Below are 17,834 nucleotides of genomic sequence, written 5' to 3' on the forward strand. Positions count from 1 at the left end.
AAAATTTAAACACCAATCACATCCATAGATTACATCATCATCTGCCTGTTGTCTGAGAAAATGGTGTAAAGGAACCTCTGAGCCATAAGCCAGGAGAGCTAAGGAAGCTCATTTATTCCAGGAAGAAACGCTGGGGAAAGGTAAGTAACCTGATGGTCTTGACATCTGGATTGGGATTTGGTGAAGAGCTTCCATTCTGGAGCACGATAACAAACTCATGCCCTCTCTTTTGAATATGTCTTAATCACTACCACCAATTGCATTTTTAAGGTGATTAAATTGAAAAATGAAACAACTCTCCAGCTAAAACTGGAAATCAACTCTGCTACTGAGGAAAAAAAGGGGAGCAGGTTCCTCTCAATTTTCCAGATTAGCTTTGTTCATAAGTTGTCAACTCTTTTGCTGTTGTCCATGTTGAAAGGAACTTGTGTGTGTGTTTGTGTGTGCGCGCCTGCATGTATGTGGCACAGTTGACTCACTGCAGTCATGATCTCCTGGGTTCAGATGATCCTCCCACCTCATCCTCCCAAGTAGCTGGGACCACAGGCCTGCCCACCACACCTAACTAATTTTTGTAGTTTTTGCAGAGATGGTGTTTTACTATGTTGCCCAGGCTGATCTTTAACTCCTGGGCTCAAGTGATCCACCCACCTCGGCCTCCCAAAGTGCTGGGATTACAGGTGGGAGCCACTGCGCCTCAGGGAACTTTATATTTTGATCAAAGATCAAGTCGCATTGCATGTTGCTTTTCTTATATAAAGGAATGTAAGGGATGGATCAACTTCTCTTAATCACATCTCTGAAGAGCCTGAAAATAAAAGTATTTAAAAGATAATTTGACATTCACACGTATATATTGTTCTTCCTTTCCAAACAGCTCAGGTTATAAGATTTTGCTCATAGAAAGGTCACCTTTGTAGACTGTAAAGAGATCTTCGTTGGTCTGAGGAGCATAGTGAAGCATGTTCATTGGCTAAAACCAATAAGCATGTCATAAAGGGTTATATATATGGTAGGCAGAATAAAAAAATTTAGTCATTAATGTTTAGAGGACATAGGAGATGAGACAATATTTGTTAGGGTGAGAAACTGAGCAGTCTCTTCTGTGATACTAATACATAATTTAGGAATAATCAAATATTTGCTTGAGGGGACACTCAGCAGCAGACCCTAAGCAGACTCCTTCTATTCCTTGTCTGTTGGAGAGGAGATGCTGCCTGTCTGGTGGTGAGAGAATTCAGCCTTGCTGGTCATGGCCTCCTTCTCTTTTATGGCCTTTACTAAGTAGTTATTACTACTTAGTAGCAGTTACTGAAGGTACTGATGTGTGTTTCTGTCTCTAACATTAGACTGAGTTATTTGAGAACTGTGTTCTTGTTTTGTGGCACAGGGCCTGGCTCTCAGTAATTTTTGTTGGAGGAAAGGAAGGCAGGTGGAGAAAGAGGGAAGAAGCAAGAGAAGGAAGAGAAGGAGGTGACTCCAAAGACAGATTAAAGGCTGGTATTTATATTCACTTTGTATATGTACATTGGCTAATTTAATGTTCAAAAGCCACCAAATAAGGTTACTGTTATCGACTCAGTTTTTAGAGATAAAGGGACTTCTGGTAAGAGATGTTTAATAACACTCAACATTAAAATGATATAAATGGACTAGAACTTCCATTCTGTTTGGCTCCAAAGACTTGATTCTTCCACTGTGATTTTCCACAGAAATGGGGTACACAGTAGCACAAACTAAGCAGAAAAAAACAAAAACAAACAAAAAACAGAAAAACAAACAAACAAAAAACAGAAGGGTCAGGTAGAGGTGTGTGCCACCTTACAGGAGCAAGACTAGGTTTTAGTTATCTGAGACTTAAATATGAGTCCAGTGGTGGATCCTAGGATAAGAGATAAGTCTACAGAATGAACTGGCTGGTCCCGTCCCATTGACCCTCAAGTCTGAGATCAAAGGTGTCTTATAAGCAGGGATAGAGCAGTCACTTGGTTAAAGGGTCATTCAGTTTGGCACAAAGGACATAAGTGACCTGCATTAATAAAGGAGTATCAGGATCAAGGCCCCATATCCATTCATGTGACCAGGATATAGAGCAAGGTGCAGATAACAAGGAGGAAAGATGATAATTCAATTACTAGGAGACTGGAGTACATGGTAGTCAATTATTTTGAAACTAGGATGCTAGAGAAGGGTAAGAAAGATTTTTAAAGGAAAGCCTTGAATATCTGAGTTCTTTCCTAAACAAGCCCCTTTCCATTATATCTCTGTGAAAACATACATAGAGGAAAGTTACCAGCAAAAATACATTCTCATTCTGATGATTTTTACTCACTGTGCCAGTCCACAGGGGAAATGCCTTATGCCTAGATTGCTGGTATGAGGCTAGGGCCTACACTTCTTTCTTCTCTACTGAAACCACACAATTAGTTTCAGATTGCTCCCATGATGAAGAAAGGCTGATTAGTGGGAAGACAACAGTAGCATAAGAATGTGGCTGCAGTACGTGGTGCTTCCAGCCCCTCCAGACCCTGCTTAGCTCCCCTCTACATGAGAGGATTAAAAACAACCACTACCACCTATCAGAGAAATGGATTGCTGGGACTTTTTCCCAGAAATAGCAACCATTATCTTGCTAGGTCCCCTACTGTGTGAAGGAAGTAATGGGGAATCGGTAGGTTAAAGTCTAATCTTTATTCAATGGAGCCAAATTGGTGTATTTAACCTCCATGGAGCCTTCACAATAACCCTACTCCTTGGAGGTGAACTGGCTATAAACTTTTCCTGGTCAATAAGGGCATGGAGTCAGTGGGGAACCAGCGGCAATATTTATTTCACTCTGAGTCAGGTGCTCATTTGTTTCTGAGTTACAACCTAAGGTAACATGCAGGTCAAACCCAGTGGCAGTAGATGCAAAAATGTTGACGGATGTAGCCAGCGGGACATTACACCTGGCAGATGAGCCATGAAGGCAGGCAGCATGATGGTGACTCAGCATGTCACACAATTGTGAGTTTAGTAGCATCAAGAGAAATCCTGACTGCTTTGGAGCAGTAGTTAACTTAAAAAATATATTCCGTAATGCTTAGCTGACCAACTTTTTCTAAGGCCAATTTTTGATCAGAAAGAATGTGAAGACTAAGCCAGAGCTGATATAGATGTACAAAATAGCCTGATGTATCTGTATTTCCATGAATAATTTCTCACTTGTCATTATCAATTTCTGAGGACTTTGATTAGAAATAGTGAATTAACAAGGCCAATCCCATCTTTAAAAAGAAGCTTCCATTTATCTCTGATTTTGATTGAGAGCAATATGCTCTATACCGGCCAAGGTCTATAATACTGCAAATCTTTATTCTTTCAAGAGCTGGATAGCTTTTCTCCCTGAACCCTTTATCCAGACTGTTAGGTAAATTGAGTTGCACTTAAAATATTCTGTGTTTCAAACTGGCACGTGTATAGCCCACGGTATCTCTTTTTCACACACACACACACACACCACATATCAACATACACATGTCAACACACACACACATTCACTAAAAATAGCCAGACATGTAAACATCCATCAGATGAGATTCCCTGATCTTTCCTTCCTATTGGTCCTCCTGCTTTAACTTCACCTATTTCCTCATGTAAAAATACCTGACCTTCATCTCCCAATAGCTATACTCAGTTTAAAATTCACTCCTGGCCTTATCTGGGAAAGGAATCCCTTGTAACAAAAATGGACTCAATTAGCCATTGTTTCTCCAATTTTGACCTCTCCATATTCCCCTGGCTTGGATTTTTCCCAGGCCTATATTATAGGCTATCACAGAATCAAATCTATGACTGCCATATTAATCTTCATTGATCACCCTCCTCATTTGATGATTTCTAATCAAAAGCAGGCTTAGTACTATAGCCAATATTACATTCTTCTCTCAGCCTGGAGGCATATCTATAGTTGGGTAGACCTAGATAATCCTTATTTCTCATTAGTCTTTAAAATGAAACCTTCATCCAGATGTCTTCTTGCAGTCTTAGAAACATGCTGTTGCATTGAATCAACATATATTTACTAGGCATCTGCTATATGCCAGCTCAGCGCTAAACATCAAAGATTTGAAGGAAACCTTGGAAGATCTAATATTTCTAATATCTTGAAACATGTTGACGTTTATACCTAGAATACTTTCTCCGTTATCTTCCATCAATCCAAGTTCTTGCCCTTTCAAATCTCACCATCTCCAAGAATGTTTCATGCTTCTCTCCTTTCTCTTTGCCTAACATGCTTTTTGTTCTTTTTTTTTTAGACAGAGTCTCGCTCCGTCCCCCAGGCTGGAGTGCAGTGGTGCGATCTCGGCTCACTGCAAGCTCCGCCTCCCAGGTTCATGCCATTCTCCTGCCTCAGCCTCCCGAGTAGCTGGGACTACAGGCACCCGCCACCACGCCCGGCTAATTTTTTGTATTTTTAGTAGAGACGGGGTTTCACCATGTTAGCCAGGATGGTCTCAATCTCCTGACCCTGTGATCTGCCCGCCTCGGCCTCCCAAAGTCCTGGGATTACAGGCGTGAGTCACCGCGCCCGGCGCTTTTTTTTCTTTTTAATAGACTGCGTGCTCTATAAATGAAATGACTATTATTTTTTAATCCTTTCATTCTCATGTCTTAGGCCTAGAGAGGAAATAGATGAATAAAAGAAGAATGGATACAGGAATAAAATAAAGAAAAAGAGGATAATTCTTCCATCTTTTCCGACTGTCACATAATGACTGAATATTTTTGGCATTTTTAAATTTCAAAATTTCTTCTTCTTTTATTTTTAGAGATAAGATCTTCTGTTGCCCAGACCAGAGTGCAGTGGGGTGATCATAGCTCACTGCAACCTCAAACACCTAGGCTTAAGCAATCGTCCTGCCTCGACCTCCCAAGTAGCAGGGATGACAGGTGTCTGCCACCACACTTGGCTTGGCATTTTTAATGTGTATCACACAACCACCTGCATCCTTGGAATATCTTTCAATACCTCTGCTCATTTTATGAGTGCTAGTCATCTTACTTAAATGAGATGATATGACTGTTAAGGTCAGGTTTCATACAAGTGCCTACACCACTGTTGCACACTGTTTATATTTATTGAATATCTATTGACTGACTTACTAATCTGTTATTTGGTAGTAAAAATAAATTATACTATAAGAAGTTCTCATTACATGCATCTTCAAATTGAATTTATAACCAAGTTCCTACTCTGAATGGCTGCATTCAACCTAATATATGCCACATCATGCTAAAGCTTTCAATTCAGTGCAAATATTAAATAAAACATTTGATAAGTGAAAAAATTCCACTGATTGACTAAAGCTTTTAACTTTAAATTGGTAATTGGATGTTATCTGCACACCATTAGATACTTGCACAACTGGTTGAATTGTATGACATTATCAGTGTGTTGTGCACAACCATTTTCAAACACTAATTCTTTTTAATTGTATGAACCTTGATAAATCAAGCCAACAGTCTGCCTATATATACCATAGTGTTTCCTTCACTTATTCACTAAATTTTGGAGTTAAAAAATTTCTATTTTGTGTAGTCCCAGCTACTTGGGAGGCTGAGGCAGGAGAATGGCGTGAACCCGGGAGGCGGAGCTTGCAGTGAGCCGAGATTGCGCCACTGCACTCCAGCCTGGGCGACAGCGAGACTCCGTCTCAAAAAAAAAAAAAAAAAAAAAAAAAAAAAAAAAAAAAAAATTTCTATTTTGGAAACAATATCTCATTATTCAAAATAGAATATATTAAAGTTTGAGGGCACTTGATTTGAATGTAATAATACATTTCTAAAGTGCATGTATGCAAGTTTGCACATTCATTACACACAGGCACATCAAAATACCTGATATTGAGCCAGGCATTATAAATGTCTAGAAAATATCCAAGGGAGATGACGGTATCCAGTACAGAACTGCAGGAAAATCATTACGTTATTTTACATAATCATTACATTATTTAATTACATTAATAGAAATAAAATATCTATTAAAATACAGGTTTGAATTGGAGGATGAGCTGCAGATTCAGCAATTCTATCCATTCACTTATTCCTACATTAACTCTGAAAAAGACATTGAGCTAGGATGTATAGGATGTGTTAGGTGTTATAAAACAGGGGTTTTATAGGTGAAAATATTAACTGCATGTGGGAAAAATCTAGAAATTGGCAGGATTTCATGAATATGCATGCACATAAAGATCCCGTCTGGGGTTTCTTTTCTTTAATAGAACATTTGTGCATTTTAATGGACAGTCATGAACTTTGCTTAATCACCTTTTGTGGACCTTAATATTGGATAAGTATTCAAAGCACATTTCTCTTGGGTGATATAGACTAGAGAAGTTCAGGAATGTTTCCCATCCATCAAGAAAAGAGAGGATAGAACACATTCAGTTGCCATATAGGGAACAACTGGCCCCATTCTCCCTGCCTTTGACTGCCCTTTCTGATGGTGAGAGTGAATGCTTTGAGTGTTCCCTCCTCCTTTTAAGATTAACAAAACCATACAACCCTATTATGTGTGACTTAGGGATAAAAAAAAGAAAAGAAAAAGCTGGGACAAGGGACAACTAGTCACTTTCAATTTATATTTGCCAGGAAACATCTGAAGAAATTATTTCTGTGTAATTAGAACCTTTGTAATTTGCACATTAATAATTAAATAAAGTTGCCATCACTGGTTTCTGGAGGCTTCTGAAGGCCGTCATTAGTCATGACCTTAGCTTTGGTCATCTCTGATTTTCTGTATCTATCTTGAATTTTACCACTTTCTATATTTGAAGATATTTTGAAGATGACTTAAATAGTCACTACAGAGTTGATTAAGATACTAGGAAATATGCACTAGGGAGAGGGGGATATTTTGCGGATGGCTAGAATAGTCATCTTAGAGTTGATTAAGACACTGGGAAATAAGAAACAAGAAGAGAAGGACACAGCTGGGTACTCTTCACTGAAGGGGAGAAACAAAATCCTCAAAAGGACTCATGAATTACAGTGGGAGAAAAGCTACTGGACATAGTGCAGAATTATATTAAGTTGAAATATTCTCTGTTTCAAAATAAGAAGACAAATAAAAATCACAATCTGCAGACAAATTTCAAAGACATTAATTTATTCTGTAAATGTGTATTGAGTACCTTTCGTGTTCACATGCTCCACTGTGTAAATGCGACAGTGAATGAGACATTGTTTTTTTCCTATCAGAGCTTATAAAGTTCATGAACACATGGAGAAAACAGACATAAACAACTGATTATAATCAGTGTTCACTAGGCTATGTGCTCCTGTAATATAAGAATAATGCTTTATTATACAAAATGATTTGAAGTTGGATATATATATACATATATATTAATATATAAACACACATACATATGCATCTATCACTTACAAAATTTAGAAGTAAATGGCCATATTTTAGTAGACATAATACTCATTTAGGTAACCAAGCTATAAGGTGTTGCTTTGAAAAAGTTTCATCATAGATTAATATCAAGTAGTCTATAAAAATTTGTTACTTCTAAAGAATGAGAATGATTTATCTCCTTCTTATTAAGATCAGGACCATGGTTTTAAATCACATCTAGCCAATCAGATAACTGAACAAAATCTTTTGAATATTAATTTTCACAGGTATCTGCATTATGCATGGTCTCAATGTTTTTCTGTAGAGGTAATGTTTTCTAAGATGGACAGAGTAGTTGGACAAGAGAAGCTGGGAATATAGATCACTATAGATTTCCGGTGGAGATACCTGGCTAAATAGGTTTTGTCCTCAACAGTTAACAATGCTTGCAACTGTCTATGCTCACTGCTACCAATTATGGCAGTATAAATAGCTCTTCAATGCTCCTGTCAAGCTTGGCCCGCTTATGCCTAGTGTTCCATTATTGGAATGCTAAGCACGCAGAGTTATTTATATCCTACTGCTCAAGGTCATCACCAAGGTCTGATTTTTCACTCATGCAGAAATTCAAAAAATTGCAACCTCAGGCATAAACGGGTTAAGCATTCACATTTGCTGTAGGCATCATTAGAGAAAGGTATAGTACAAAATGAACTGTATAAAATTTGTAAGGAATATATCAGAAGATGGTTCATATAAATCTTATTCCCAAACACAATCTTTGGTAGTATTGAGTTACAGAATGGCCACAAATTTTTAGATTATCTATGGAGTTTATTAATAGGATGTTTTACATAAATATTACTACGAATTTGTGCTATTGTTTCTAAAGTCTATAAAATTATTGAAAAATTAATATGGATGGATCATCCATTGTGTTTATGTAACATAAACACATTTAACATAATAAGAAATAGCAAATATTTGCCTAGCTTAAGAAAGAAGAGTAAAATTTTAAATTTGGTTTATATTTGTAACATGAAGGGAATTAATTGGATAATTTGGATGCTGAAATGCCGCTTGATACAGAAATGTAGTTCAATTGAAAACGGGTTTTATGTATGTCTAAATACTAAGAATTGTTTTTCTAGTTTTGTACTTTGCTAGAATGGATCAGAATATAAAGGATCAGAAGTTTCTTTTTTAACAATTGATTTGAATAGAAGTAGGCAGATTTAGCCCTTAACCTATCACTATAGTAATTTTGAAATTAAATCACAGTGTTCCACAGAATTTCAGAATTATTAGAAACCACAAAAACTAGGTCAACTTAATAGTTTGGTTAAATGACATGCTTTCATATTTTGGACAAACTAATCTTGGAATCCCAGCTGCTGGAAGCATCTGTTGCAGAGACGTAGAGAAAGAAAAGTAATATGTCATCTCAACTGGCTAAAAGAGAATGCTATGTTAGTCTATTCCTTGGCACAGATTGTTATACAATCCCAAATATTCCTTTGGGGTTTAATTGTTTACTAACTTTTCAGGAAAATAAACCCTTAAAGCGTTCCATTATTTAATAAGTAAAATTCAGCAAATAACGGACTTTTTTTGTAAACATTCATTTTAGTTTCAATCTTTACCATATTGACTAGATAATTATTATCCAGATTCATATGCCATCGATTTTGTCAACAAAACAAGTTGAAAAGAGAAAGGACAGCCTTGTAGTGATTTAGAGTGAACAGGATTCTCTTTTTTGACTTCAAAAGAATGGTTCTTACCTGCATCAGCTGGGTAGGATTTAAGTGTAATCTAATACCATTTATTTGCTTCCCAAATACTTATTATAAGAAGCTAAATACAGTTGTTCAAGTTAGGTAATTATTACAGTCACTATCAGAAATTAAGTAAAATGAATAAAAAATGCTTAATGGAATTACTGTAACCTTATTTGCAAACGTAAGCCAATTTAAGTGATCAGGGAATATCTTCACATAATATCACAGAAACCCAATTAAATTAATTTAAAACACTGAATTACTACCAGTATTGACTAGACTTGTAATCAGCACTGAAACTTTTCTAACAACTAATTTAAAAAAGGAGTATACAAAGTTATGTTTCTAATTCATTTAATACCACAGTCTCTAAAGGCATTTTCAATTAGCTACATTTTCTTTAGTTTTACTCAATTTATCAAAGTTAGATAAAGCTTTGAGAATAATGTTAAATGTTTATGACTCTGGTGAACTATTGTTTCTATCTTTTTATAAGGGATTTCTATCCTTTGATGAAGGAATGTTTTCAGTAGAAAGTGGTTGCTAAGGAAAATCAATAAAAATGTTATATACCAATCAAACTCGGTTATTGTTTGCAAAAAGAGTAAAATTATATTAGAAGGAGAGAAATAGAAGTAACTTTTCTGAGTGGGAAAGATTTTTCTTGTAATTATGGTAAATTTTGACAAAGCTCGTATATGCTCTCCAGAAACAATGAGTTCAGAAGGAGGCTTAGAAATGACATTAAGGAGATGCAGAGAGCAATGCAGCCCTTCATTATCACCCAACTCCTTTTGCCTTTGAAGGACAACAAGAGAAACTGAGATGACACCCTTTCATCAACTGGAGAAAAGAATCAGCAAGACTTTTTTCCTGGTGTGAAGACTAGAAAATATTCTCAAAAGAATAATGAATGCTAAACAAACAACCATGCCACCTGATACTCCAGCCTTTGCTGGCCCATCACAAAGCCTGGAATTATTCTCAAATTTTTCACGTTACTCATTAGCTCAAGTACTCATTTCTTCGGTGCCTATTTGAAACCTTCACCACTCCCTCCAGTCCTCCCCATCTTTTTCTCTTAGCACATCATTCTGCTTTATGGATAAAAGCAGCCATCCAGCCCCAACCACCCTCACATCTTCACATCCTCCCTGCAGTCTCAGGAGAAGGGCCTGTTCTTCCACCTGGACCCTACCATTGACTTTCTTCCTTCTCTTGTAAGGACCTTGCTCCATCAGTTATCACCTCCGTGCCTCTCACATAGCCTTTGGAATATAACATGCTCAAATTTCACTCACTTTAAAACAAACATGTAAATAATAATCACAGGCACAAACACACACACTAACTACCTTTCTCTGCATGTCAGCTATTATGCCCCATCTAAAAGGGCACCGCATCTTCTTTCTTGAATGGTTAACTTGTACTTAGATTTAAATCTCCAGAATTACTTCTGGCAACACCACTATAGATACCACATTCTTGCTGTAACCCATGTACATCTCTAAGGCTACACTGCGATTGCCATTTGTCTTTCTACAGCCCTGAATAGGCTGTGGAGTAACTGAGGGCCCACGTTGTTCACCTGTTGTCCCCAGCATGTGGCACAGTGAATAAGGCAGAACAGGTACTCAGTAACGCTGACTGAAGGAATAGTTCTCTGTAAAACTTCTCAGCTAATGATACAGTCCCCACTTTCTTCCTTCTTTGCCCATCATAAGACAGTTCTGGACTTAAAATTTTGAGTTGAAATCATATTAGCAGAAACTGTCTTCTATCATGCCTCTTTCTAAGCTTTGTTGCAAAATGTTGTAACTATTTGTTAACATACTTGTATCTATCACTAGACTCTGAGCTCCAAGAACTAAGGATCTAACATTACATACCTTCCCACTTAAAATACTTAATAAAAGATTTCCAAAATTATCTAAAGAAAAGGAAACAAGGAAGGAAGGAGAGGGACTATTTTCAACAGGAAGAGAGGGTCAAGGTGAGGGGGAGGGTTTGTAAAACATAGTGAATTAAAATGAGGGGGAAAAATTCCAAAATTCTCACTTGATTTAATATAAAGTGGTAATTACTTGTCAAAAGGTTAACACTGGATGTTTATTAAATAAAATATATTTTCTTTTCTGTACACACTCAAACTCTTCAAAATTCACAATCCACATTGTATGACATATCTAATTTCCCCACTTATCTCAAGGGATAGTATTAATCTTCATAATAAGATTATATACTTTATATTACCTAAGAAACATATAACAATAATACTAAAGTAATATAATGCATTTGCCTTGGCCTTTCCAGGTAATGGAGCATCATAACATGGGTAAATCATTGATTTCATGACCACTCTAAGAGCTAACAGAACACGTGCTGTTATTTTCATTTTACAGTTGAGAAAATTGAACTTCAGAGAGGTTAAGAGGTGTGTACACTTGGAACTGTGAAAAAAAAAACTGAAGAAGGTGAAGGTAAAAGGGAGAAAGAAATATTAGATTTGCTCTTTGAAAATGCTTCCTTGGGAGAAATGCGATTTTAATCACCAACGACAAACACTTACTCAGCATTTACCTCTTGGAGCCCAGCTCTGTCTTTTCTGTGATAGAAATTTTACCAAAAGAAAAAGCAGGCATCACCTCACAGCCTTTCAGATAACATTTTTTTTTTTGGGAGACCTGTGTCTTTCAAGTAATTTACTCCCCAAACATTCTTAAATTCTAGGGTGGCAAGAAAAGTAATTGTTAACTAAAAGCTTAACATCTAATACGGCTAACACACTATTTTTTTTGTTAAACATATGATACAGTAATAGATTTCCCTTTGTGTGTGTGTGTATAATATGCATATACTTTGGAGAATTCTTGAATAATTTATATGTATCGATTCAGTAATAACACCCTGTTCCTCTGCCATGGTGCACCTTCACGTTTCTCCCATCATATTCGGCCCAACTAGAATTTCTCTCACCATATTTATTTCCTTTGTTTATTCATCTTTCCTAGCTATTTTTTCATATCCTTTTATGAGGCCATTCTTCTGTAAATTTTAGAGCACCTAGAGCAGGATCTTACATTATAGAATCTTGAGCGAGAGGGATTTGCGAGATATCTATGTCTACTGTCATTTAAATGTGAATAATTTTAAAAAGTACTTCCAGAACCAAAACACTGGATTGAAACAATGAAAATACTTGTTGCATCTAAGTAGTAGTAACATGGAGGATTTTTTATTCTTCTTCTAAAAAATAACTTTCATGTTTTATATAGCTTGGCAATAAATAAGGAAACGTAGAGTCTTGTAACTGTTGCATCTTTACTTGGATGACAGATTCTCACTTATATATATAATTCATTGGCTAGCAAATAAATTTTATCAAGATTTCAACTTCCAAAAAAAAATGCCCCTAAGGAAAAATGTGGCCCATTTATCCACAATCTGTGTTATAACATTTTTTCCATTTTTTTAAAATGAAAAGCAGAGCTATCTGATCATTCCTACCTTATTTCTCATCACTAAACATTGAGAGGCAAGAGATATACAAGAGACTTACCCACTCTTCCTCATCGTAGTCTGAATGATGTGGTATGGAGTCCTGCCTTCTCATCAGTGGGGGTTGGTCTTGGGGACTGCTCTCCTCTGTGCTGCTCTTAGGAGAGGGTGGTTTCTTAAGAATGCCTCCTGGCCTTGCAGTGTAGAGTGCTAAAAGAGCACTCCTGACAAGTTGATCCTTGAAGGCATGTACAAAAAGCTCTGTCTGGAAATAAATTGACAAAGATTAGAAACACCTTGGTAGGCATCTCAGCATAGAGCCGTGAAAAGGTCAATTGCAGATTTGTTGGTACTTAAGTGGTGTGTATGGTGGAAAAAGTACAGACACCAAGGAGAGAAAATGATTCATACCAATCAATGGAAAATTGTTTGGTTTTGGGACGCTGCCAAGGCCTTAAGTCCTCCTGTTTTAAAGTTAATGCTGAGGTTTTAAATGCACTATGAACACCGTCTGTCTCCTCAACCTTCTCCCTTTTAGTTTCACAAATCCTGTCTCTGGAGATGAATTTCACTGGGGATAATCATTTGAACAACATCTACCTGCTGCAGCTTTCAAGTCATTCCAAACACTCCTGAAAAGAAAATGTAACCAGGCTATGTATATTTTATTAAAACCGCAATTACTTTTGTACCAGCCTAATATATTTTAAACAGTTAAAGACTAAAGAAAGACATACATCCTTAGAGGAGGAGATTTTTTTTTTAGTATCATAAACAGATCGCAACAATAGTAGAAATGGCATAGGCAGACTTCTTCATGAAAACATCGGGCCTGTTTTCCTTATTATGGCCTCCTAAATGCTCTGTTCCACTAAATTGTTTCAGTAATGCTTAATGTTAACGAGGTTACTGTGAAACTTGGCATGTAGATTTTACAAGCTGGTGGCAAATACCTAGTAAGTACTATAGCAATGAAGGCTTCGCAACAATAAAGAACTTTACAGCTGTACTTTGCAATTTCCTGATGAAATGTTTAACAGTTTCACCCTGTAATAGACTGAAGGGTGCAGTAATTAGTACACTTAGCATGCATGTGGCCTAACGATCTGTTCAAAGAGTAGAGACTAAGTCAAGTAACGGCCCATATTGTTAACATATTCATACTCTGTAATCTCTTAGGAAGGGACCCTTTAACTCATAGCATTATATTGAATAATAATTGATATTGCCACCATTTAATAAGACACTCTTGATAATGCTGGCTTCACCATTGATATAACTCAACATCATTATTTCTTGGGGCACTCTCAATATGTGGTCAACAGTTCCAAGCCTAACTAGTAGTCACTAAATTATTTAGAGTAGACTCTAAATCTTCTCATTGTGAGCATCAACAACTAAAGAAAACCAGTTAAGCTCCATGCAAAACACGTGCCCAGTAAGACTTTGTTATATATGCATAGTTAACTTATTTGCCATAGATCATAAAATTCTAGAGGTGAAAGGGATCTTAAAGTTGACCTCTTCATTATCCAAGATGAGAAAACTAAGAAAGAAGTGTGGTGATATGTCTTAGGGAATACGGCGTATTGGCAGCACAAATGGAACAGGAATGAAGTTTTCTAACAAATCAGCAGCTTTCTCCCTTATTCCACACTACTCACCACCCGCCATAAAACTAGATGTTTCTGTCCTTCTTCCTCTTCTTCCCTAACCCAAACTTTCCAAGCGTTTTGAACATCTACCAGTTCTCATAATTAAGTGTGCCTATAATGCCTGTGTAACTACTTTACTGCTAAATTTTGTTGAACATTTTAAACATCCTGTTATTAGTCACATTGAAGCCACTTTGAAGGTGAGAAAACAAAACATGAAAAACATAATTTATAAGAATAAAAGATTGAAAAATTTTTCAGAATAAATCAGAAAAACAAAATAAAAAGCAGTTTATACTAGAAAGGCACAAAAAGAAGTGTTCACTGATGTTCACAATGAAGTATTAAAATGAGAATGAAAGATAAAAAGCTGATGGAAAAATTGGCTAGACAGTACTCAAACAAGTCAGTGTAGTCATAGCAAAATGAGGAAATATGTTATTTACATAATTTTTTATACAGCATGGATGTGCTTATCAGTGTGACTTTAAATATTAAAAGCATGAATTTACTCCCATTCAGCTTAACTAAACAATTTCCCTGTTGATGGTTTTAATAAATTCTTTTGATTTATTTTTAGAGCCAAACAACTTGCCTTCTTTGAATTCCTGCTACTACATTTCAAGTCTCCACAATACTCATATAATTGCCATGTAGCTAAATATTCATTGACACTCAATGAAATCTTCCCTAGCACTTGTAATCACTATCAATTTCTTTCCATCACATGCAGAGATTTCACTTCATTTATTCAAATCTCATTTGAGTTGATTTACCACCAAAGGCAAGGGAGATCATGCAGGAGGGTCTTGCAGTTTTAAAACCCAGAATTTTTTTTGGACAACTGAATACAAGGCTTACAATCTTAAACATAATAATAGCTAATCTTTCACTTTGTGTCTGTACTGACAAAATTTATCTGACTTCTTGGAAACTCTCTGGATCACCAGTATCCTGTGTATAGAATCACATTTTTTAGAAAATACCCAAATGTCCCATTGTGATATCCATGTAACCTGAAAAAATTTTAATTTTTTTTGACCAGCACTACTTAGTGATGTAGACCAATGTAGACCATTGATGTTTTGCAGTCAAATAAATCAGCTTGAAAAGATTAATGTAGTCACTAAATCCCAACACAGCTGTATACAGTAGTCCCTCTTAATCTGTGCTTTTGCTTTCCCATGGTTTCAGTTACCTGTGGTCAACCTTGGTCTGAAAATATTAAGTGAAAAAAAAAGAAAGAAAAAAGTAAATAGAAAATTCCAGAAATAAATAATTCATAAATTTTAAGTTGTGCAGCTGTTCTGAGTTGAGTGATGAAATTTTGTGCCATCCTGCCTCAGATTGTCTGGGATATAAATCACCCAGTGTATCCACGCTGTATATGCTACTAGCCCATTAGTCACTTAGGTGCCATCTGGGTCACCAGATCGACTGTCAGGTTATTGCAGTGCTCATGTTCAAGTAGCCTTGACGTAGAAGCCTAACACTACATCATTCCCCTCACTTTATCTCATCACGTAGACATTATACCATCTAACATCATCACAAGAAGACACGTGAGTACAGTACAAGAAGATATTTTGAGAGAGAGAGACCACATTTACATAACTTTAATTATAGTATATTGTTATAATTGTTTTGATTATTAGCTCATGTTAGTCTCTTACTGTGCCTAATTTTAAATTAAATTGTATCATAGCTATGCATGTGTAGGAAAAAAACAGTATATACAAGGCTTGGTACTATCCGGGATTTCAGGCATCCACTGGGCATCTTGGAACATATCCTCGTGGATAAGGGGGAACTATTCTATTGCTATTCTTGCAAGTGGGACGATACTAGGAAAGCTGAAGTCATGGAAAGGATGTGACCATATCACTGAGTTGCCTATTGACTGTTCTGAAAAACCTTTTTCATTTCTCAGTTAGCATGAACTATATTAAATGAAAAAAGAAAGTCTATCTAAATGTTATCATAAGAGTAGGCCAAACAATTTATTTAAAATATCAGCTTAATAATATCATGTAAAAAGAATAAACTCTGAACGTAAGGCAGATCTATTTTATTTTTTCATATTAGAAAATGAAAGAGAAATGTTACCTTAAAAAATGAAATGTTTTCTAGCCTTCTAACATTTTTCCAGTTCATATACCCATACAACTATTCTTCAGAGCAACACACAGAATTATCTGCAAGTATAAAACTACTAAAATTACTTCTCCTGGGGATGAATGAAGAGAATTTCTAGTTTCCTGAATATTAATGGCAGAGGAATAGTTAAGACATGTTCATTTAAAACCACTCTTTTTCACTAGAGATCTCAACAAAGTCAGTAAAGTTCTATTCTACCTAGAAATCTCCTTATTCTCGCTGAAAAAAATTTAAGGCAATGCCTAATTCCATCTGTAATGCAGAAGCAGCCAATGGCATATGCAAGTGATTATTATTTTAGTAATCATCTATGCAGCAAGAATCCTGTTTATTTTGATATTTGATATTTTGTAATTACTTGATATAGGAATAGTGCTATACTCTGTCATTAGTGCACTGATGTATTTTCAACATTTCCTAAAAGAAAGCATATTAGACTAACAGCTAGGAGGTTACTTAACATCTGGGCAGCTTATATATATATATATATATTATCCATTTGCCCTTGGAAAAATCACATAATCATTTTTCCTAGTTTGCATACAATTACAGTGCCTACCTCTTAAACTCTTATGGGAGTTCATTGTAAACCCTCAAGTGCACCTTTGATGGTCTTTTTATTTATTTATTATTTTATCTTACTTTTATTTTTTATTTTTATTGTAGAAACAGGGTCTCACTATGTTGCCTAGGCAGGTCTCAAACTCCTGGCCTTAAGTGATCTTCCTGTCTCAGCTTCCCAAAGTGCTAGGATTAAAAACGTGAGCTACTGTGCCCATCCTAATGCTTCTCTTTCTTGATTGACCTTTTCAGTTTCTTTTCTTGACTCATCATTCTCTGTTCACCCAAAATGTGGTAAGTCAGCCCACGAGGGACCTTAAATCACTTTCTCAAAAGCACTTTTTTCATTGGTGAGGTAATCCATTTTCCCATAGCTTCAACTGTCATCTTTATGCCAAGGTCTAATAAATCCATCTCTATCCATCTCCTGAACCAGCTCTATCAACTGTTTTCACTGAAAAGCCCTCAGAGTTCAGAAATGCCAGGCTGAACTCAAGATTTTGTTGTTTTTCTTTTATTTTTAGTAATTTTGTCCTTTCAAGATTTTCCATTTGAGTAGTATCATTAGTATTCAACAACTCAGAGTCCAAACCTCTGAATTATCCTCACTAACGCCTATTTTCTGGATTAGTCAGCAATTTATTCTACTTATACCTTTACAATAATTTCAAAACTCGATCCTTACATTTCCACAGCTAGTCCCAGTTAAGATCCTTTCTACATTCCATAGGGATACTTTCCACAGTCTCTTTATTGGTTGGTTCACTTCAACTTGTCTTTCCTTTACGATGTTAT

At 36.1% G+C, this 17,834-nt stretch overlaps 1 protein-coding gene across 5 annotated transcripts in view; it reads right to left on the reverse strand.

Moving 5' to 3' along the window:
- The window catches only part of INPP4B (inositol polyphosphate-4-phosphatase type II B), an 837,221-nt gene that overhangs the window by 123,514 nt on the left and 695,873 nt on the right, over window positions 1-17,834 (reverse strand). For all 5 annotated transcript variants that reach the window (XM_003257752.4, XM_030816186.1, XM_030816183.1 and 2 more), the window contains exon 17: window positions 12,728-12,931. In XM_003257752.4, the coding sequence (XP_003257800.1) occupies window positions 12,728-12,931 (204 nt within the window). The remainder of the gene's footprint in view (window positions 1-12,727; window positions 12,932-17,834) is intronic.

The sequence above is a fragment of the Nomascus leucogenys genome, chromosome 7b (genome assembly GCF_006542625.1).
Source record: "Nomascus leucogenys isolate Asia chromosome 7b, Asia_NLE_v1, whole genome shotgun sequence".
Classification (NCBI taxonomy): domain Eukaryota; kingdom Metazoa; phylum Chordata; class Mammalia; order Primates; family Hylobatidae; genus Nomascus; species Nomascus leucogenys.